Below are 23,047 nucleotides of genomic sequence, written 5' to 3'. Positions count from 1 at the left end.
CTTTCCCCCACTGCACACGTGCACTGCAGGCAGATTTTCTCTCACCCTTCATACTCTGAGCAGAAATAATCCACTGACTTCATTCATGGCGTGATTTTTGATCCAGGATATACCGTACTGTGCTGTATTAAATTTACAGGTATTATACGTTGATGTGATAATCTCTGACATTGTTGCATAAATGAATTTTCAGTGCTCAAGTGTGACACTGCGTATCTGTCAGTCAGCCTATAGTCAGGTCTCCTACTAAACTAAAAGCAGCAATGCAACTTTTAAACAATACTTTCCTCTTCACTGCATTCAGAGTTAAGCAGAAGTACAGACATATTATTAGCAGAATGTCCTTTAAGTATCAAAAGTAAAGGTACAAGCAGTAAGAGCCGCCATGTCTGAACACTTCAACAGATATTATTTTAAAACTGTCACCAACAATGCTTGAAGAGACTGATTGTTCCTGCTGAAACAACACAGAAAAAAGGTCAACAAACACAAAAACAAGAGAGAACAAGATATAAATGTCAGTTTTACTCTTTCTATTACTTGCATAAAGAATGGAGGCTGTTTAACAGTGACTTCCCAAACACACGTACATCTTTTACTGTGGATGCACTCTTAGTCAGAGTTGGTGTTGTGTCCGTGTCTCACTTTGTAATTTTGTTTCCTCTCCACAGTTAACAGGACTGAGTGTGACCAGCGGGGTCGACCAAATGGTGGCGCTACACACGACCTCCCAGGATGACGTCCTGCTGTGTCTGCAGCGAGGGGAGCTATGCACCAACCAGGACCGAGTGGGCGAGCTGGTGGGAGCGTTGGTGGACCACTTCACACGGTCAGTTCACATAACCAGACAGTGTTTCCTCACCAGGAAAACCTCACTGACTTCATCCTGTGGCTTCTTAATTTCTTTGTAATGCGGCCTTCAAAAGCCCGAGATGCTCCATAGTTTCAGGGACATTCCACACTGTGACTCATGATTTCTGTTTATAAAGACGTCCCTCAGTGCTCCCCACCTGGGATGATGTAACTACAAATGCTAAAGCTGAATACTAGATTCCAAGTTTAGTTTCTTCAAAAGCTCAATCTGGACCAAGACACAAGTATTTTTCCCCAACAATTTGGTACCATGAGCATTCAGAGAAAACAGCTGTCAGCATTATTAACAGAGCGGGTTGTCCATTAGTTGCAGCACCCACATGTCGATGTGACCCTGAGCAAGTTACTGAACCACAAACTGCTCCCAGTGGCCAGGCCAGTGTCTTGAATGGTAGCTCCGTCACCATTGGTATGTGAGTTTGTCAGTGAGAGGCAATTGTTGGAAGCGCTTTGTCCATTAAGGTAGGAAAACTGGAAAGTGCTATCCAGTCTCAAGCTCAACCACAACAAAAATGATTCCTTCCTAACAAGAAATAATCAGGTTGAAGCAATTTGATGTGTCACAAATCCAAATCTGAAACACACTGAAACTGTTACAAAAATGTTTAGTTACAAGTTTTAGGTTTTGGGCTGGCTTTGTATTTCTTTCAGGTCAGCTCATCAAGTTTCAGAAGCACTATGGGAACATGCAGATATTTCCTTTATGGAAAAAGAAAACAAATTAGTTTGGAACTTTTTTACTCATGCTGATTATTTATTTGTTTGTTTGTTGTCAGGTTTTCATTAGTACCAAAAACTATGGCAGCTGATTTCACTCATTAGCAAACTTTCAGCAGAGAGGAGAAATTAATTAGTGATTGTGAAGTGATTGCTTGGTGGGAAAACATGCAGCCTTCCTGTGTCTCCGTGTCACACGAATAAACAACATGGCGGCAGCCTCAGAGTTAACGGTCAAAGACCCCGGCTGAAACGAAGTCTATTAATACAGCACAACAATTACGCAAATCATACTCTTGGCATTTATCACTGTCGTAGTTGTCGGTGTCTGCGCCCCACTCTGAATAACTGCTGTGAAATGAATCAGTCACGCTGACATTTATCACATTTATCACTCGGAACCTGATTTGTCATCGCTGTTTATAAACCTGATTCACATCCACCCCCATTCATCTCTGCCAGACTTCATTTGAATGGCACAAGTTTTCACACACAGCAGACTGTTTTGGTAGTGGTGTGTGTATGTGTGTGCGTGTGTGTGTGGGTGTGTGTATGTGTTAGTGTGGGTGTGTTGTTATAAGTAGGGCCCGCTGAGACAGCACCCAGTCTGCGCTGATGGGTCTCCCAAAGTATTAAATCCTCCAAATCCTGCCAGGACTACAATGAATGATGGAAAATTACAAACACAGAGTGGTGCTGGTCTGGTGAAAATTCATTGTGCTTATGCTTATATGTTTAAGACTATAGATGTCTTCATAGTTCGGACTTTGAAAAGGTTCATTCTTGAAAACAAGGTCCACTTACTTGGTGTTTCTGAGGCTTTCAGCCACTACGTATGATACAAAATTACAAACTTAGGTCATATGATTACAAATTAAAGCATCTCAGTATGTTTATTTGGATCTCTTTGTAGTTCAAGGCCTGTCCTCTAAGAGTCTATATTTAAATCAATATAGCTTACATTCACACATTCATGGTCACTTAACACACCTTGGGCCTGTCCCAATACCCACACTTCCCCTAGGAATACCCACTTGCACTTGGTTGTGCGCGTTCACGTTTAGGCTAGTGGTGTCCCAAAACAGAACTGAGGTAGTGGAAGTGGTTTCCAACACTTAAAACCCGCCCTAGATTCCAAGGGAGCCCCGACCCACACTTTCAACAAAGTGGAAGATGAAATTTCTCAGAACACCTTGCGATGTCAGCAACGTCGGCAAGTTTTGGAAAACATTTTGTTACTGTACAATCGGAATGTAGGCTATACAAACAACAGATGGTTGGACTAGCGTTAACTCATCAGCAACTCGGTTTAGTTTAGTTTAGGTTTATTAGATTGCATAAAACACAAGAGTACATATTACCCATGCACGTTGGCTAACACAATCGAGGATAAAAACACAATAAAGTCCAGGACATATTTCCATTGTGGTCCTCATACATACAAGGTGGCAACCCACATGTGCAGCGGTTAAAGCTACATCAATAAAACCATACAAAAACATACACAACCATGGTCACAATAAAGAAACGAAGGGAACAATCATATTTGAGACAGATACGTCTTCAAGAGCTGAGGCAATTTTCACATAGGAACCTTTTCCAAAAGCCAGGCTTTTGTAAGAAATTTGAACCGTCTTAAATTGGAGGCTAATTTAATAACCAAATCCAAGCCGTTCCATTGAAAAGCCCCAATGTAAGAAAAGGATCCCTTAAGGATAAGAGAGTTAAACTTATACAAGTGCACATCAGCAACACCGGCTCTTGTAGAGATACTGTGTACTTCCCTAACATGTTGAAAATAATTTATTAAAAAAGCAGGGACAGCACCATAAATGATCTTATGTACCATACACAGCCTAGATAAAGTGACTCTCGCTTCAACTGGAAGCCAGTTGAGTTCTTTAAAATGGCTGCTACCTATGTATGGTTGAACACAGCGTCAAAATATTTAAACAAATTGACTTACCCGAACAAAATCGATCAGAAGATCATCAGACGGAGAAGAATAAACACAGCACACGCCACAACACAAGCGCTGGATCCGGCATTTTCATTGCATCGCTACTCCGTGTGACGTATGCCTGCATGTCGGCCACGCCGATTTGCATGAAGTGGTGTCCCATTTCTTAGGAGAAGATCTCTACCCTAATATTTCTCACTTCCCTCATCAAGGTTTATCTCACAAACGAGGGCACTCAATATCAAGTGGAAGATTTAAGGGGTAGAAACGAGACAGGCCCACACACATATGTACATCTATATACAATGTGCCTGATATGAAGTCTTAAGGTGGTGGCTGAGCTGGTGGCTAGTAGCTAACAGTGCTAACAGTGACAACAGTGCTGACAGAGCAACTGGTGTTAGAACTGGAGGGTGAGCGCTATGCTTCTGCTACAACGCCATCTTGATATTAGCAGCAACCAACGTACGAGCGCAGTACAGACAGCAGTGATTAGCGAGCAAGTGGGATACAAACACAGGGACTCGCTTGCACTGACATGCACACTGGGCCAGACCGTCTATCACAACAAAAAACAGAGAAGCTCATATTACAAAACACACACACACACACACACACACACACACACACAGGGAGCATTGCTTTATTATCTGCTCAGGATGCCATTACTCTACTATATCTTTACATAGCAAATAATTGTTTGTTGCTATATTAATGCTTGGAATATTATGTAGTGCTCCTTTAAAATCTGTTCCAAATCTCATGACAGCTGGATTTTAAAAATAGCCTGCCTCTGGCACAGTAAACACTTTAGTTTATTTATTGGTAGGGCTGCAGCTAGCAGTTATTTACATTATACAGTAATCTGCAGATTATTATCTAGATTAATTGTTTGGCAGATAATTGTCAGATAGTGCAAATAAACAGTTACAGCCATAGTGGTGACATACACCCAGGTGCCAGTTTATTAGGTACACCTAGCTACACTCAATGGAGTCTTACACCTCTTCCTAACACACACCAAGCAAAGTAACTCTGCCGGACAGAGGGCAAAAAAGTGTCCAAATAATCCACAAGTGGCAACAACATTCAGCGAGCTTATCAAGTCCTGAGCGACCCTAAGGAACGATTTGCTGTTGCTCTAAAAATAGATTGGAGGTGTGCATAGATTTGCAAAAACAGAGCCAGGGCAAGCGGTTTTTCAAACAGTGCATGTAAGGACATCTTAATAGGGAACAACAAAAACAATCTGATGTTTACTCGTTTGCATCGCGTCCATTTAGGAATCGGTGTAATACAAAATGCAAAAAAATGTACCCCCTTAAAGGTTTTGTTGAGACTGTTTTAAGGAGGTGTTTTGAAACAACTTTATGAGGCTATAAGTTGTATTTTTGTAATGCTGTGGAGTTGTACTGCATTACACCAAAAGGTGTTTCGAAAATTTTGCTCAGCCCAGTTTTATCAGCGAGGGTAGGGTGAAACTGATCTGCCTGTTTTAAAAAAACTCTGTTATATATCAGTGAATATCCAAAAACATGAGCCTTACTCACAGTTAAGAGCCAGTTTTTTGTTTTTATGTGATTTCTGGTGTCATGTAGAGATGAAACATCTAATGAGCTGTCAGCTCACTCACATCAGTGTGGTGTTACTTCTTATGTTTAGTCACTTGTTTTGTTTATGCAGCGCACAGGCTGGGCAGACGGCAGCCGCATGAGCGTGTGTGCTCCCACTTTTGTGACTCTTTCTGTATGTTCAGCCAGCTGATCCCAGATCCCTGGTGAGGCTTTTGTGGATTTAACGAGTCTTAGACTTTTGGTCTGGGTTATTTTGTTTTTGGTGGGGTGGGGGTGATATCTGCATCACTGGGGTCTATGCAGCAGCTGTGTGGCTCCTGTCAGGGTGCGGCGGGTGTCACAGAGGAAAGTCGACCATCAGGAGTCAGTTTCAGCTCTCCGCCTGTCTTTGTGCCACCATCTGCAGTGAATGGAGGGGGTCGTGACCTCTACTCATGAGACAAAGTCAGGGGTGAGCTGTGTAAGTGTGTGAGCATGTGCAAGGGGGGAGAGGAGGGAGGGAGGAGGATGACAACACACAAACACACTCCTCTTGTGCTTCCTTCTGTCAGGAAATGAGATCCCAGACTTTGAGAATCACGCGCATGTCATTTTTAGTTTATGAGGTTTGGAGATTGGTCAGGGGAGGAAACAGTCAATGGAACGATTGTGTTTTTCTCTCATGATTGGATATCAGACACGAGAGAGTGGATCTGTGAGTGTGTGAGAGTTGGTGGCACAGTGAGTTGTACAAAACTGGGTTAGAGAGAGAGCAGCATTAGACGCGCAAGGTAAAATCTGACTTCAAAGCTGCTCTCTGTTGTCGACGAGGACGAGCGAAGACAAGCTGTCTGGTTTTCTGTCATGTCACATCCGTCTCTTGTTCCCTCAGCAGAGCTCATCCTCCCCTCTCTTCTCTTTCCTGTGTGTTCCCTCATCCTCTCATCCCCGTCTCTCTCCTGCTTTCTCTTCCTGTCACCTGGGTCTGAGCTGTCGGCATGAATGAGGTGTGTGTGTGCCGGTATGTGCCTGTTTACTGTGTGCATGTGTGTGTGTGTTGGAGGGGGGTTGGACTCGTGGACCATCTGCTGGGACAGCTGGGGGAGTATGAGTGGGCTAAATGCAGGATTTAGGGTATGATCTGCCCGGCCTTAAAAGATTGAGGAGGATTCTTTACTTAAAAGGCAATTTGGGGATTTTATTATCTTATTGATCACAGAAACTCCCTGTGGATGGAAGAGAAGTTTCTTTATCAGCTGTGATGCTTCACCAAAAATTGCAGCACTTAGTTTATGCCATTGAAAAGAAGAAGCTCTGAAACGAAATACACATGTAGAAGTTTACGCGTACAGTACAAATACAAGTTCTTATCCTGTTCCTCGCCTTTACATTCATTGTTTTGCAATTTCTTGGCCAAGTCAAATAAATGTCAAGAACCATAAGAAATTTAACAAGTATTTCTTGTCTTGTGATTCCCCAAGTTTTTCCCTGAGTTTTTTCCCATTGTCCAATCAGATGAATGGTGGTGATGACAGCAAGTTAAGTAACGCGGCATGCAGTGGGTTAGATGGAGCATTTCACAGGGATCCATTTTTCCCCCTTGTGCACACAATAATAAATTGAAAGTGACACTCTAATTATGTAAAAAAAAAAAACTCTTCTCCTCCTGTAAATCATTAAAATATCTTTTGATGACTCCTGCTGCCCCCGAGGGTGTATACATGAATTTATTCAATCAGATGTGATTGTAGGTGACCAGCTCACACCTCACATTTTATAAAATGCCACTTCATTAGCTTGTGGGCAAAACAGCTACTCTGCTCCTCTCGCCTTTTATTTGTTTTCATTTACTCTCATCTCTTCCTTCTCCTAGCTTCTCTCTCCTTCTCCTGCATTTTCTAAATCAGCACTTTTGGTTATGAATATGGAAAGACCTGGAACGGTGTTGCATTAATAGCAATCTTCTGGGTCACCCCCTCCCTTCCCGAGGAAGAGGGAAGAAAATGAGGAGGAGAAAAAAAAACATGATTTGATTAACCTCAAAGCATACGTGAATAGTCTTGTGATGTGGCTTTAATGACCAGAGACACACAGTGACCTGTTAGTGGAGTTGAAGGACTTGTTGACTTGTTGTTTGATCTTGTTGGACGTCAACAGTTTGTCAGTTAGTGAAGGCCCTCTCTATTCTAAATTCTCTTTTTAGGTCGTGAAAGGCGTCATCCAAAGCCTGAAATAGCCTCATCTCTTTCCCTGCCTCCCCAGTTTTTTCTCCCTCAGTGGCTGTCCTAAATGTGTTCGTCTCCCGGCCGGAGAGGCAGCCTGTGCTCTGAACTCTCCTCGGTCAGCTCGTCCCCTCCGCACACTTCCTGTCCCTTGTTTTGTCTTTTTCCTTGTATGTTTTTTGGACTGCACAGCTTCTGATCTGGTTCTAGTTTTGGTTTTATACATGACTTAGGCCTTGTTTACATGAATACCGATACAAATAAAAATGGATTTTTATTTATCCCGTATAAAAAAATTTGGGGTTTACACGATCAGTTGTGACAACGATATCCCTGTTTACATGAAAACGCAAAAACGGCAGCTTTCCATGCCAGTAGGTGGCGATATGCCACATGTCAAACACCATTCGTCTTGGCTCTGGGGGTTCTTCTGATAGTCAAAATGTTCCCACACCACTGACTTTGTCCTTTTCGCCAGTGGGAAAAGGTCAGCTTCGCCTCCTCCAGCCATGTTTGCAGTTTGCACATGAGTGGATTTATACTGATCACTGACGTACTTACTAACTGACTGACTGAGAAATGGATATTTTTTTTTAAAAAACTTTCACTTTGGAAGCTGTTTTTGAAAATCTCAGTTTTCGTGGACAGAAACGGCGGTTACGTGTAAGTGATAGGTGCAAACGCAAAGATAAAAACTCGTTTTCAGAAATATACAGAACCGTATAAACAGGCCCTTAGGATCACAGCTGGTGCAGTTTTTATCAAAAGTGATGGAATGTAACTAAGTACATTTACTCAAGTATTGTACCTAAAAGGGTAGGTTTGGTATTTTTCAACAAGGTATTGTTGATATATATATATATTTTTTTTTACCACTTACAGACTCAAATTATTTGAGTTCCTGGCAGTATTATCGAAAGAATCCCTACAGAGATGGTTCTTTTTGTTAAAGAGTAAAGAGTTACCCAGAAACTGCTACAAAATCACTATCCACCAACTTCTCCAGACTCAAGCATATTTTAACATCTAACTGGGTGAAATAAGGATTTATTTCAACGAGCCAACTGTCAGCTGTTTCTCTCAACCAATGTTTTACAATGTTTATTTAAATGGAGTCACCGTCTTTTTAAACTGAGCCTGGTGGGTTTGGTGATGGCAATTGTGGTGCAGTTACACACCCTGACTTTACGCCCAATAAAAGTGCTTGTTTTTGCCACTGACAGGCTCAGATTATTAATGTAAGTGTCTAAGATCCTTTCTGTTGAACCAGAAACAGCCCTGAAATCGCTGTCGCTACCAGGCTCCGTTTAAATAAACAGTAATTTTATCATATCACGTCATTCAGTTGACAGATACACAATAAATCTCACAAAAACTGTCTTGGCTCATCATTACACTGTCCCAACAATCACCGTCTCTGGTTTGGTTGAAATACATTTTTAATTCGCCAAGATAGATTAGAAAAAAAGCAGAGAAAAAAAAATACTGTTCATTTAAATGACTGCAATTTTGGGGCTTTTTCTGATGAAACAAAAAGAATCTTGCTCTTAAACAAAAAGGTTTGTCTTTGTAAGGATCCTTTCCATAACATTTTCAGAGAGTGTCAGTGGCAAGTACTTCCAGTAGGCGTAGACTGATGGTAAAATCAGTCGTTTACGAAAGCATGAGTAAAAATAATCTAATGATAATGTATAAAATAATGTAACAGTCACAGGGAACTATTTTGTGCATTGGGTACTTTTACTTTTGTTACTTTAAGTACATTTTCCTGATTATACTTACATACTTTCTCCTAAATATCATCTTTATTGTCATTTTTTGCAATGAGGTTTTAGTACAAGTAAGTAAAGGGTCTCAGTACTTCCTCCTCCACTGAGAGTAACTATGACAACAGCTTTTAACCCAGGTGGACGCAAACAGTAGTAGTAATAGTAGTATATTAACACTGACCTATTTTCTTCTCATACAGCTGGCAGGTCATGTGGTTCACTGATTTATCCTGAATCTGTTGATTACAGTCGGTCTGCAGTGTGTGACTGACTGCCATCAGCACATATGTGAATAATTTAAATACATTTTTATCCTAACACATACATTTCCATGACATATAAGCATATTAGTGTTCAGCATCTGTAAGTAGAGCTGGAACCAAATTTAGCACCAGTGGGTTTTTTTTGTTTTTTTTTTGTATGTGTGTCTGTCTTTCATGTTGTGGCCAAATGCCTGTATTAAATAAGATGATTCACAGTTTTCATGCCTACATTAGTAATATTTCGGTCACATAGTAAGGTCTGACACATTTAAGAAGCTGTATATTTTTCTAAATAAATTGTGTGTTCGACTAAAAGACCCTTCTTTCAATGAGATGAACATGAATTTAATTTTTGCATGATTCTGAATATTAGGTAAATATTGTCGCTTACCAGATCAGATAATGCTGCAATAAATACTGAAACACCTCTAATCAGCACAGCATCTCTTTTATAGTGATCCTTTTCGTTACTGTCGCAGTGTGCATCTGCTCTTTAACTGCACCCAAACTGCAGGCAACTGCTTCAAAAATACAGTGCAAGCAGTTCTTTAGTTTTGCAGTTTGTAGGGTTTTCTGTCTCTTCATTCAATTCATTTCAATTCAGTTTTATTTATAAAGCCCAATATCACAAATCACAATTTGCCTCAGAGGGCTTTACAGCATATGACATCCCTCAGTCCTTGGAACCTCCTGAACAATTTGGTCCTGATTTTCTACTCCAACTGTAATTCAAGTCTGTAGAAGTTCAGTGGAGATGCTTGTTTTGAGGTTATTGCAATGACAAGACACATTTTAGTTTGGTCATTTGGTAGTGTCCTCCCACTCATCTGGCCAAGCTTGACACACATCGTCTCCGAGCTCACAAACCAAATCCCAGAGACACACGATGAACACTTATTGTAAAATTTAAATCTAAAGCCGTTTTCACCAGCAAACCGCCAACCTGAAAGGGGTTACCCCAAAAATCAAAGTGTTTTTAAAAGCAGTTGCTGCTGTTATGGCCCATCACTGCGATACTAGGACGGTGCTTTGGTGAACACTGGCAGAAGCTAGCTTGTAGCTGTGTACTGTAGCAAGACAATGGAAATCACTGAAACTAGCAAAGATGTTTCTTCTGGTTGTTCTCATAACTTGCTACAGCTGTAACTCCAGGTATTCAGACACCAACATCATCAGCTCCCCCATCTTGTCTTATTTCTGCTATCGTGATGCCTGCTATTGAATCAGCCACAGCCAAGCAGCAACCGCCAGAGGTTCAACACAGTGAACTCAGCACGGCAGAGCAAAATCTGCACGCATACACGTGGGTGGCAACCGTCTCATACCCCTATCGCCATGTTGGAAACAGCTTCCCCTCTGTCGCCTTAAATCCTAAAGACAAGGAGACTGGGGAGGTGGAGAAACCAATGTAACAGTGAGGATGCAGTACTTTGTGTTGGTGTATGAAGAGCTGGACCATCTACACTTTCCTAAAAACAAGTAAATGGACTCAAAATGGTTGAAAAGGGAACAACAGTCGTTTTATGGTCATTGATTTATATAATATCCAGTCAAATATATCTCTAACACTAGACAGTCCCCATAAACTTTTATAGCTCATTTCCTCTTCATACCAACACAAAGAACTGCATCCTCGCTGTCTGTGAATAAATAAGTGACTTACAAAGGCCTCATTCACACAGGATTAATACTACAGAGGAAGTGGGTAGTAAATAATAAAAGTCATGCTCATGGATGTCATTTTAGCTGCTGGCATATTACAAAAGCTGTGCGGGAAAAACGTGACTTTCATTACACTATAATACTTAGTATTGTACTGAATATTAGTATCATGTTTAAGGTAATTATTTAGCTGAAATTTCATCAACACAGACAGATTAAAACCACTTAAACTTGTTTTTCTTTAAGTGGATTAGGCTGCTTTTACAGTTAGGACTGAAATCTGTAACAGCTTTCATACATGAAGCAAAATCTCTCTGTTCCTCAGTTATTACACCGCTCTGAGGTGATGAAGCTCAAAGATGCACTGTGAATTGTGAAAGTATCTCTCTGGACTGGACTTAAATTACAGGATAATCAGTGAGTTAGCTAAAAGAGCAACAGTAGCTAGTTAGGGCTATAGTTATTGATAGCATTGAGGTTGAAAAATCACTGGCCAGCATAGGTTATAGAGATAAAAATCCCTTCTGAATTGGGTTTAAGAATGCACTCGTAAAACAAAATTGAATTCTCACACAGGGTTCCTGCAAATCCTTAAAAAGTCTTTGGAGGCATTGGAGTCGTTAGGCATTCACAAGGCGTTGATTGGTATTAAATGTCTTTGATCAATCTTTTAAAAGTCTTAAAAATGTTAAGACAGAATTATGTTAAGACAGAAGAGTGTCTCTTGCATCAACATCGCACAGATATAGACAGTAAAACCAACAAAAGTTTTATTTCTTTGACACTTATAATCACAATATGAGCCTGTCAGTGGCAAAACAAGCACTTGGACGAACATGCCTCGAGTGGTCACACAGCAGCCTGTTTCATGCCTGCCAGCTACAGTGCTTTCTAATTACTGGAACAGTTTCCAAATCTGTTGTCTCCATTAGTCACTGAGACACAAAAACTTTAGAAAGACGAGTCCTGGTTGGAAAAAACAAAGTTTCTTTTTAATGTAAAGTTTTAAAATGCTCTGCTGCAGTTTGAACTCATATTTCAACAAATCAGTAAACACACTTCCTGATTTTATGACCTAAATGCAATTTTAACAGATAGAATGATGTTGTCTGTTAAACCATGCTGTCTAGTTGAATAAAAGACCCATGTGCACTGATTCATTATGTTGATGCACATTAAATGGATTCCCCAGGAAGATCCAGGCAGACATAACGGTGATATGATGAAGAGACAGGATTTAACAGGATGATGGGATGGGTGGTTTAGTGAAAGACTCAGAGACAGTGAACATCATATTTTCCCGATGAGCTCATTGTCACAAGTTTACATCAAAGACGCTCGTCTGTGGAGGAGCAGATATTTTTTAAAGAGGTTCTGACTGGTGGCTTGGTTGTTAAATCTCTGGGACTTTCTGTTTGAGCATCTCAAAGCCTCTTGGGCGCACTCTCACAGAGGCGGCTGCTGACCTCAAAACTGCAGCAGCATCAAAAGGCCCTCTTTGTGGATTCAAACAGCACGCACACGTGCTGCCTTTAAATCGACCTCAGAGTGCAACAAATGGATTCCTAAGCAACATTTTCATTCTTCACAACGGCCTCACTGTAATGTCGAGTACGACACGGTAATTCATCTGTTAAAAGAATCAGTCTTTATGTCAAGAGGCGCTTGTTTGTCCTGGTGTTGTCTCTTAGCTGATGTTTTGACTAATATGATGTGTTACAAAGCCATCACTAACATGTCTGAAGCTCCTGCTGCATATAAACCCCTGATAGCAATCGAGCGTCTTCCCTCACGAACCGATTTGATGAGACGCTCAGCTCTCCCTCTGTGAGCTACCTCGCTGTTAAACTGATTTGCTCTTATCTCAGAAATGTGTTGATGGTCCCAAGAATTAATCAGCACTGAGGAAATGATTGAAGCCAGTGCTATTATTGAAGTACATCACACTCAATGACACACATTTGTGAGTCATACCATTTCAGACCACAGTGTTGAATTTTAAAACATATTTGCACCATTTAGAGAAACCACTCTACATGCATTAGCTCCACTGTTGTTACACTATGACTCATTTTTTTTTCCCAGAATGCCCCCTGAAGAGACTCAAGACGCAGGGTGCAGCTGGTTGAGATAGGCCCACTGTTTCTGATGATGGTGATGGTAATTTTAATGGATGGTGAACACCATGACGCCAAAGTGGACCCCGATATGGTCTGCTCCCCGCCACCTTATGCCAGAGACCTCGAGTGGTCTCGTTGCCCCCGCTGCTGGGGCTGCAGATGCTGCTGTTGCCCCAGTGATGGTTGCCAGGCAGCTGAGGAAGTGCTAATTAAGATTGCAAGGGTAAATTTGCAGGCTTGTGTTGAAGAGTGGGTGTCGAGTCAGGTGGGATGGAATGAAGGGGGGCTGTGAGATGGAGGGGAGGGGCTCTGATGGATGAAAGCTACAGGTGAATGTGAGAGGGCTGCTGCCTTTTTGTATTAAAGGAGAAGTTCGACATTTTAGGAAATATGCTTGTAAGAGTTGAATGAGAAGATTAATGAGAAGTCATGCTGACACCTACACTCTAAATGTTTCTGCAGAGCCAAGTGATAAAAAACATGATATGAACAGCAACCACAGGGAACCTTAAAGTCCCCCTCTAGACATGTTTTTTTTTTTTTTTTTAGATATTTTTTTGGGGCATTTCATAGCCTTTATTTGATAGGACAGACAAGTGTGAAGGGGGGAGAGAGAGAGGGAGTGACATGCAGCAAAGGGCCACAGGCTGGAGTTGAACCTGGGCCGCTGCGGCAACAGCCTTGTACATGGGGCGCCTGCTCTACCACTAAGCCATCGACGCCCCACTCTAGACAAGATTTAAAGTGGAAAAAACATAATTTTCCCACAGAAAAAGTTCTGGATTCCGGATCCCGCTCAACACCGCTGCTGGAGCTAGGTTTCGCTTCCCGATTTCTCCAGCACTGGCACAGTCCTAAAACAAAGTGTGGTGATTAGTGCTACTATTGCAAGGTTGACTGGTGAAAGAGCAGTGTACATCAAGATGGCTAGCGTTAGCGTCACAGAAAACATCTGAAAGATTCAGACATATGTGTTTGAGCCTCAGTCAGACTCAGATGAGGAGTCTGTTGTGCTTTAAAATCTGCAACTACCAGACGCATCAGAATATTAGGTGTAGTAAGTATCTTATGTTAATGGTTTTGAAACACACAATTATATCTGCTACGATGGGGTTTCAGTAGATAGTGGAAGGAAGCTTCAGGGTCTGGTTAACATCCATAAACTGCACACACTACCATGTTTGGTGTCAAAACTTTCACTGTGCTAATGCTAACTCTGCTCTCTATGCTGACAAGTCCACTCTGGGCTGGGGGTTTTAGGATTTTTTTCGCCAGTGTTGTGTCAAAGTCTGTTCCACTGCCAATATGTGTTTCCTATATTAGACAGTGACCTCTGTAGTAACAAACTTTGCACAGATGCAAGTCAGTTGAGTCAAGGTCAGACAATTTTGAGTACATAAACAGGAAAGAAACACCCTTTGAGTAGAGGCGGACTTTAAATACTGACAGTTAGCTTTAAAGCACAGCAGTTGGTGTCTAGATCCTTTATTTAGTGTGTTAGATTAAGATAACTTTTTTTTATACTGGACTACATAGAAAAAATATTTTTAAAATGACAGTTTAAAATCTCCAGTGGAAATAAAAGAATCAAGCTTCATAATTGTTTGCAGTTTAACCCTAACAAGTCCCCCCAAACCTCAAAAATGGCGTTAGCAGCTATGACGGAAAGATGGTTGGAAAAACCAACAACTCTTTAAACCTACAAGGGAAAAAAACAGGTTGTTTGTCAGTGCTGTTTTCACGTGAGCTGCCTCAAATGTTAAGGTGGGATTTCTGTCAGCTAGGCAACTACAACTACTTGGTTAAGGTCAGGAAACGATCATGGTCATGGCTAAGAGAAGCCATGTTTTTGTTGGGTGGATGCAAACCGCAATGTCCGGTAACCTCCAACCTAGCCTCCTCCCTGAGAGGTTTGGCAGCACTGTAACAACATCTCAACTCCATCTTTATCTTTTAGATTTGCACAATTACTGGGAAAGATTTTTGAGCATTTGAAGCAAGGACAGTCTTGGAAAAAACTCATCATTGCCAAAACCTTTTGGTTGCTGTACACTGAGCACAAATTCTGCAGTGATCAAACACAACTTCCATTTTACACAATAACAGCTCTTATTTATCGCCCAGCTGTATTTGAACAGAAGCGCGCGCATGAAGAGTGACAGCCGGCTATATTTAATCGTGGACGGTCTCAGCCTCCACAGTCTTCAGCAGCAGAAAGCTGCACATGGCTGCACCACAGAGGCCTTCCTCCAAACACACTGCTGGTGTCAGGTTTCACTTGTGGTAGCTGGTAGGATGAGATCAGTATCACACACAAAATCAAAACCCTGTGGAGGTCAGTGGGTTTCCGTGTCTGGCCTGTCCCTGCTGTGGCGGGGCAGGACAGCTGGTTTAGGGGGTTCAGCGAGGTGAGGTTTGAGGCTGACGAGGGGCCAAGTGGAAAAAAGAGAGCAAGGCCACACCTGTTGGAGTGACTTATGATGAACAGTGACACAGATTTGGAAACATGTCCAAAGTCTTTTAGCACCAGGAAATCAAATAACATGGCAGTTTAAAGTGATGGCTTTGAATTTCAAGCTTGGTTAATGTTTGGTTATTTTTATGTAGTTTATGAGAACATTTCTTTCTGTCTCTCTCTATTCACATTACCTGCTTTCATGCTGGTCATGTGTCACATATAATTACCAAATGCCCAGTAGGAAGTGGGAAAGACGGAGGATGGAGGAACAGATTTAACGAGGCTTTTGTGACGCATTCTACCATCAAACACGTCTGACTGTATTTGTGGATCAGATGTACCAGGCTTGAGTCACACTTTGCATGTCATTCTCTCCTGATTGCATATGTATATAAGGGAGGATTACACCCATGACGACCTTGTATAACCTTTGTGACAGAGCTGTCCCAGGTCTGGGTGATTTGCTCTTTTGCTGTCTTACCAAGACTTAGATCAGAAAAACATCAGTTTCATCTCTTTGCATCCAGTTCAACAAAAACTCCATCATGTATGTGTAGACTAGCTTTGAAAGAGACTGTGAGCATGCAGGTAAAAGTTAGATTTAATCAAATGTAGCAAAATGCTATGCTCTCCATGTCGTTTACGTGATTGTTATTAAGTTCATTTACTTAAAATATTTGAAGATGTTGTCTTTACTAAGAGAACAGGACTTTAGCCAACTGTTTGAGATCACTGGCCTAACCCTAAGTTACGTGACTTTGCATTAAGTACATAATGTAATTTGTACCATGCTAATTTGTGTGGTATTTGTGTGGTATGTATACAGTTTGTATACATACCAACTGTTGTGTGTGCATTTTTGTAGGATATATACAATATCACCCCCACAAAATAGCATTTGAAGTCTTGTGTGTGATTTATCCTTGCCTCATATGAATAGAGGAAAGTCTGCTATCAGGAAGCTACTTTATGTAATGAGAAATACCATAGGCCTATGCTAATGACGTTAGCATGTTGTGTATGTGGAAAAGGTAGGGCTGGGCGATATGGCCTAAAAAAAAATCTCTGATTTTTTCACAAAAAATCCGATTCACGATTTAAATCGATTTTTTCCCCTCCTAGTTAAAAAATATATATATTTGCGGCCTGGCAGCACATACCTGGGGTCCAAAACTTTCAGCATGTGAATAAACCCCAGCTTTTCCACAGTAGCCTGTATATGGGCACCATATCTCTTGCAATATACATTGTGACTGCATCTGTGATCGCTTTCCACTGGACCCCTTTCTTATCATATGGCAGTGTTTCCCCTACCATTATATTGGATCACAACAGAAGTCATTTAAGGTTACCTTTCCTATAGAACAGGTCTATACCTTGTCCTTTTATTAAACAAATTAAATAGCCTTATGTTACAGGCTGAGCCTGATGTGTGTGACTTGGGTCCATGTCATTGGTCCGACAGCCCATTGATCCAACATCCCATTAGTCCGACGATCCGCGGTGCTGAACGGCTCCTGGTGGGCGTATTTCTACCTTGATGGTGCGCCGCGACCGGCTCTGGGTCAGCTGGGAAAGGCTTGAGGTGGAGCAGGCTCACGGCTTATGTGTTTGTCACTTTCTTTTTCATTTTAACCCACACCATGATCTTTTCCTGACCCTAACCAAGTGGTTTTTGTGCCTAAACCTAACCAGACCTTAACCACAGGGCATCATGATGATTTCGGAACGGACTTCGGAACAATGGGTTTAATATGGTTGGAACAATGGGCTGTCGGACCAATGGGCAGTTCCCGTGTGGCTTGTGTGTGTGTGTGTGTGTGTGTGTGGAGCTGTGTATGTGTGTAGTTGATGTAGGAGGTATGAGACACTAGTGCGCCGGGTGTGGTGTGTGACGTCAGATGGATGCGCCCAGGAAGAAAGTGAGGCATGTGCTATGTTGTTTACATCGAGCAGCCACAGTGACGAAGTCCCGTTGTTTATGTGTTGTTGCCACAACGAGCTAACACAAGCTAAAGGAGCTAATGGTCTTCGGAGGTCCTTTTACTACGGTTCAGGGGTCTGCCAGCCTGGCGTTGGTAACACTTATTCATCTTATTTACACAACGGCATGTCATTTATGTCCCTACACGGTGCGCGTCTAAAATCCTCCTCTGCTCTCTGTGTCACGCACAGCAGAGTTCGGCCCTGATGCGCGCGCACACACACACACACACACACACAGGTGAGCACACAAACACAGACACAGGTGTGTACACAAAAGCCATGCCATGGGGAGGGGTGAGCCCATTCTGAACTACCGGAGACCAGCGTGGAGCGGCGGTGGCGGATTTTAAATAGAAACTCAATTTTCATTAAAACAAATCGGCCTAAACTGCAAATTCGAATTAATCGATAAAATCGATTTATCGCCCAGCCCTAGGAAATGGCATGTTTTGTAACAGACACTAGCTTTGACAGTGAGTCTCATGGGTTACACAGGAGCTGAATTTTGTTAGGTTACCTTTGCTTCATGTGAGTAGAGGAAAAGACCGCTAGCAGCTAGGCTAATTTATGCAATGTAAAATGTAACACGCTTATGCTGATAATGTTAGCATGATGTCTTTTTGGGGGGGAACATGTCTAACGAAAGATGGTTGTTTCGTCTGTGAAGCTGAACCTTGTTAGTTAAAATGGAGTTGAATTTTGTTCTTTTGTTTAATATTGTCACTATTGTCACTATCAAGCCATGTTTTAGGTGTGTTAATTGAATCAATCAAATTTTACTGCACTTCACACAATTGAAGTCCAAAATTAACACCCACCAGGCACCAAATGTATGTAAATTTTCCATTAGGCGAGTAAATCTTGTTAAACTTTGTTTAAAATTGTATCGTTTAGACCATAACCAGAGATTTTGTCCGAGTAGTTTTACTATAAACGATAGTATTTATGAGGTATCACAACACACAGTTGCCAGTTTAAAAATGGATTGATAAACAAATAATGTACCAAACTAACTTTTGCACCAATAAGCTGTTTTACATACAGTTTATACTCCATGGAGTGAGTAAGTGCTTCACTGTCACATTAACAAACATGTGACTGCACTGTTAGAATTCAGTTTATTACTGAGCAGTATCATTATTCAGATGCTTAGAGTGTGGTGTTTTAGGTCTGTCTCTATGCTCAGATTTTAGTGTGTGTGATGCTCTCACCTGGTGTGTGAATCTACTGTACTAAACCTGACTGCCAGCACTGTTGCATAACAGCTAAAATATTATGTAATCTGCTTAAATTAAGTTCACCTTTCAAAGGTGGGACTTCATCTGATTTTCAGCCAGAGTTTTTGAGGAGGACCCTTCAGTCTGTGGAGGATAGGACGGTCGTTCAGTTGTTCTTGCCAAAGGAAGCAGACAGATGCCAAGGTGGCCTATACTGTATGCATGAGCCAGCTCTTCTTATCAGTCACATTATCAGCATTCAAAGGCGTCCACAAATAGCTGGTTGGCAAATATTGTTTTTCTTCTGCTTTTTTTAAAGCTTCAAGTTGGGTTCATACAAAGTGCGTCTGCGAATAGACAAACAACATTCTGAATACATTCACAGGAGAAATGGAAATATCACTGAAGCACTCGTATTCTGCAGGGCCTCAGGGTGTGATGTAGGTGCATACAGTCTGAGGCTCTTTGTATGCACATCGCAGAGCCTGAGCCATGTGCCAGGCCAGCTTGTGTTTGTGGGGGTCGCCGTGGCCGGGCTGAGGCTGCAGGATCCCCCGGGGGCTGAGAGGAAGCAGCGACTTCACAGTGGATCATCTTCAGCTGACTGTGCAGCGACCGGCCTGTCGAGCCAGCAAAGCCACACTTCCTCGTCCCAGCTGTCAGCAGAGGGACTGTGGGTGTGTGACACCAAAGCACCTGCACCCTGGATGTGACTGCGGTCAGTGGAAATCATCCAACAACATGGGGGAAGTGTCAAGTGATCAATAACAAGGCTGCTAAAAAGAGACAGGTTGTGATTGTGTGGATCTTCACCTCTGTGTGGAGCATCAGAGATGGGTTCATGCATTCACACACAACTGTCAGTTTTTACCATTGACACACAACATGACGGATGATTAATATCATAGTAAACAACACAGTGTCTTGTGATGTTTTGATTTCAACTAGATGTTGGCAGGCAGTTTGGGTGCCTGAAGAAACACGGTTTGCTTCACTTTGGCAGTACTTTGGTTCAGTGCTAAACTTCTCTGTAATAAACTAGATAAAGGGAATAAAAAATAATTATAGTAAGTATTTTTTAAACCTGTATGTTATTTTTATTAGACCTACAGATGTTGAACTGCATTTTTAGACCTGCAGCGTTTATATGTTGCTGTGATGTTTTGTTTGCTATCTTTTGTTGCTTTAAAATATCTACCTGAAATGCTTTGTTTTGCATGAAATACTTGAATGTCAGTGTAAAGCTTCTTTGTGTCATAGCATGTTTTCATTTAAAAGTAGGAACACTTACAGCTGAAACCAGACGTCAGTATGACATCAGAAAGATGTTGGACTCATGCTGGAAGGATGTTAAATTGGGTCCATGTCATTGGTCCGACAGCCCATTAATCCGACTGTCCGCGGTGCTGAACGGCTCGCGGCGGGCGTATGGTGCGCCGCGACCGGCTCTGGGTCAGCTGGGAAATGCTTAAGGCAGAGCAGGCTCACGGCTTATGTGTTTGTCACTTTCTTTTTCATTTTAACCCACACCATGATCCTTTCCTGACCCTAACCAAGTGGTTTTTGTGCCTAAACCTAACCAGACCTTAACCACAGGACATCATGATGATTTCAGAATGGACTTCGGAACAATGGGTTTAATATGGTCAGAACAAAGGGATGTCGGACCAATGGGCTGTCGGACCAATGGGCAGTTCCCGTTAAATTTTGGTTAGAATGAAAATCGGGTTGACGATATTTAAATGTAAAATGCTATGGACTTGTGCTATTAACGTTAGCATGATGTATTTGTTTGGAAATGTGTTTAGTACGGTACAGTTGTTTTGTCAGTGAACCTTGTGAGTTGGAATAGAGCAAAATTATGTACTGTTACCTTTGTTAAATGTTGCTGTTGTCCCTGGTTTAATATGAGAACAGAAAAAAGGTCACTAGCTGCTAGGCTAATTTATACATTGTAAAATGCCATAGGCTTGTGCTAATAACATTAGCATGTCATATTTGTGGGGAAAATGTGTCCAGATAAAGACAAATGTTTGTCTGTGAATGCTGCGAGTTATAGTGAAGCCAATTTGTGTACTTGTCTTTGAAATTGTCTCTATTAAGCCATGTTTACTGTGTGTTTTGAATCAACTAAACTTTACAGCACTTCATAGGAACCTCCACTGCTGACTAGCATTTTGGAGGTGTAACTGCAGAGTGACACAGACACACCACTGCACGAGTATAAATGCTTACATCGGTGGAGGCCATGTGCACAGGCTATGGTGTAGGGTCTGCCGCACAACTATAAATCCCGCTTCAGTGTTGTTATTTTACATCAAATTGCTGCTGGCATTAGATGTTGCCCTGACATTTAATTTTGGTCATCCTAAATTCAACCACATATCAACATCTAACGACGTTGGTGGGTGAATTTTCCAAAAATGTACCAAACTTTTGTAAATGTCTAAAATTTCTGAAGCACATTTCAACAAAAAATTCAAACATAGGTTCCTATATTCAAGCACTGTAATCCATGTCCTCCATCAGTGCATTGATGTCATTGACATAAATTACATATTTTTGAAACATGACAAATTCTCACGTGCATGGGGTCCTGGTGTTAGTTTGGGGTTAGGAAATAACGTGAGGTTTAGAACTGTAGTTGGTAACTTAAAAAAAATTGTTCGTCATATTTGCTAAAACTGTCACTATATTCACACAAAAGAAAATGAGACAGATAATCCGGAAAAAAATCAGGTTCAGACAACCAATCAGAGCTGAAGAGGAACTAAGACCATGTTTCCACCAAGCAGTCCAATTCAGTTCAGTTTGGTACAAATTATTTCCATTTCAATCGTGAAAAGCTGTGGATGGTACCAATAAAACCAACATGGTGGTCGCAAACTCTCTCAGTTTACCGCCAAACAGTACACTAAAATATGTTTCTGAATACATGAGTAATGGGCAATGCAGTGACAGAATCTTGATTCATATTTGATCAGCGTTGCCTAGTTTGACAGTTGGACTACAGTTAACAGAGCGATTGACACGAATGACAGCTGTGTTACTCCTCATCTCTGATTGGTTGTTTTCCTTTAGCTGCGGTCAATTCTACCAAATTATTTTTTTTTACAGACTATGATGAAACTATGATGAACTATGATAAAAAGTTATTTTCATAAAAGTTACCAACTACAGCTGTAAGGTAAGAGGAATAGAAAGGTATTTATTGGAGAAAGCAAAGTTCAGAGGTTGCAGGAATAAACTTCTGATCAAGTATAATAATACAAAAAATGTGTGTTTGTCTTTTTCTCTTTCAGTATAAGAAAAGTCCATTTCCCAGTGAAGGTTTGCCCTTCAGCTGTGCAGCTTCATATGCGGGGAAAACCAAAGAGCGTCACCGTAGAAACCAAGCCAGGCCAGACCAACGTAGATTTTAAGAAGAGCCGAGATGGTTTCATCCTGCTCATCCCCACTAATTAACAGTTGTCCGACTCAAACACCGACAGCTTGACCTCAGGACCTGAGTGCTCTGCCTTGTGGGAACTTGTCTCTTAATTTTGCCTTGAAAAACAGTTGTTTATTGTTAAAGATTGTTGAAATATTTTCACAAAGGTTTTTAAGTGTTAAGAGCGGATACTGCTTTCTGAATCCTGAGCTGCAGGAGGACGATGTTTACTAGACAATTACGAAAGTATTGAATAGAGAAGTTAGGAGATAATTTTGTTGTTGGATAGACTCAGGACACAACTGCCAAACACACATCTATGAGTCTGTCTTTGCTTTTGATGTTACATAAAATACTGAGGATTTTTGAAGATATTTTTTAAAGACAAGATGGAACAAAAACAGAAGTAAATGCACTTTTTGAATGACAAATTGCACATCATAATGCACCAAAACAACCAAGAGAAAATATCCCAGATATATTTTTGTATACTGAGTTGAATTGTAATGAAATAAGAACTATTTTTTGTGCTGTTGCCTCAAAAGGCAGACTGTGGCAATTATTCCATGTCAGAAGTAATAAAGAGGAAAACGAGAAACAAGAAGAAAGAAAATAAATTATTCAAGATTTACTTAAGTGAGCTCTCTGTGTGTTAATTTCTCCCTAATGCTTTGCCACATGAATAGACAGTGTGCTGTAGTCAAGTCGACATTATACAATGATTAAAATGTGTTTCTCAAATGTGGTCTGGGGATTTAATGGAAGACTGAAGAAGTAAGAATATGAATGAGAGAGGTCAGGAGCCTGTCAGTGTTGC

At 41.3% G+C, this 23,047-nt stretch overlaps 1 protein-coding gene across 1 annotated transcript in view; it reads left to right on the top strand.

The window, feature by feature from the left end:
- Positions 1 to 22,855, top strand: part of myo1g (myosin IG) — a 63,490-nt gene extending 40,635 nt beyond the window's left edge. The window contains exons 21-22 of the mRNA XM_033637466.2: positions 672 to 829; positions 22,103 to 22,855. Coding sequence (XP_033493357.2) covers positions 672 to 829; positions 22,103 to 22,265 — 321 coding nt within the window. The 3' untranslated portion in view covers positions 22,266 to 22,855. The remainder of the gene's footprint in view (positions 1 to 671; positions 830 to 22,102) is intronic.
- Positions 22,856 to 23,047: the final 192 nt, after the last annotated feature.

The sequence above is a fragment of the Epinephelus lanceolatus genome, chromosome 16, assembly GCF_041903045.1.
Source record: "Epinephelus lanceolatus isolate andai-2023 chromosome 16, ASM4190304v1, whole genome shotgun sequence".
NCBI lineage: Eukaryota > Metazoa > Chordata > Actinopteri > Perciformes > Serranidae > Epinephelus > Epinephelus lanceolatus.
This window is presented reverse-complemented; position numbering and strand designations above follow the sequence as displayed.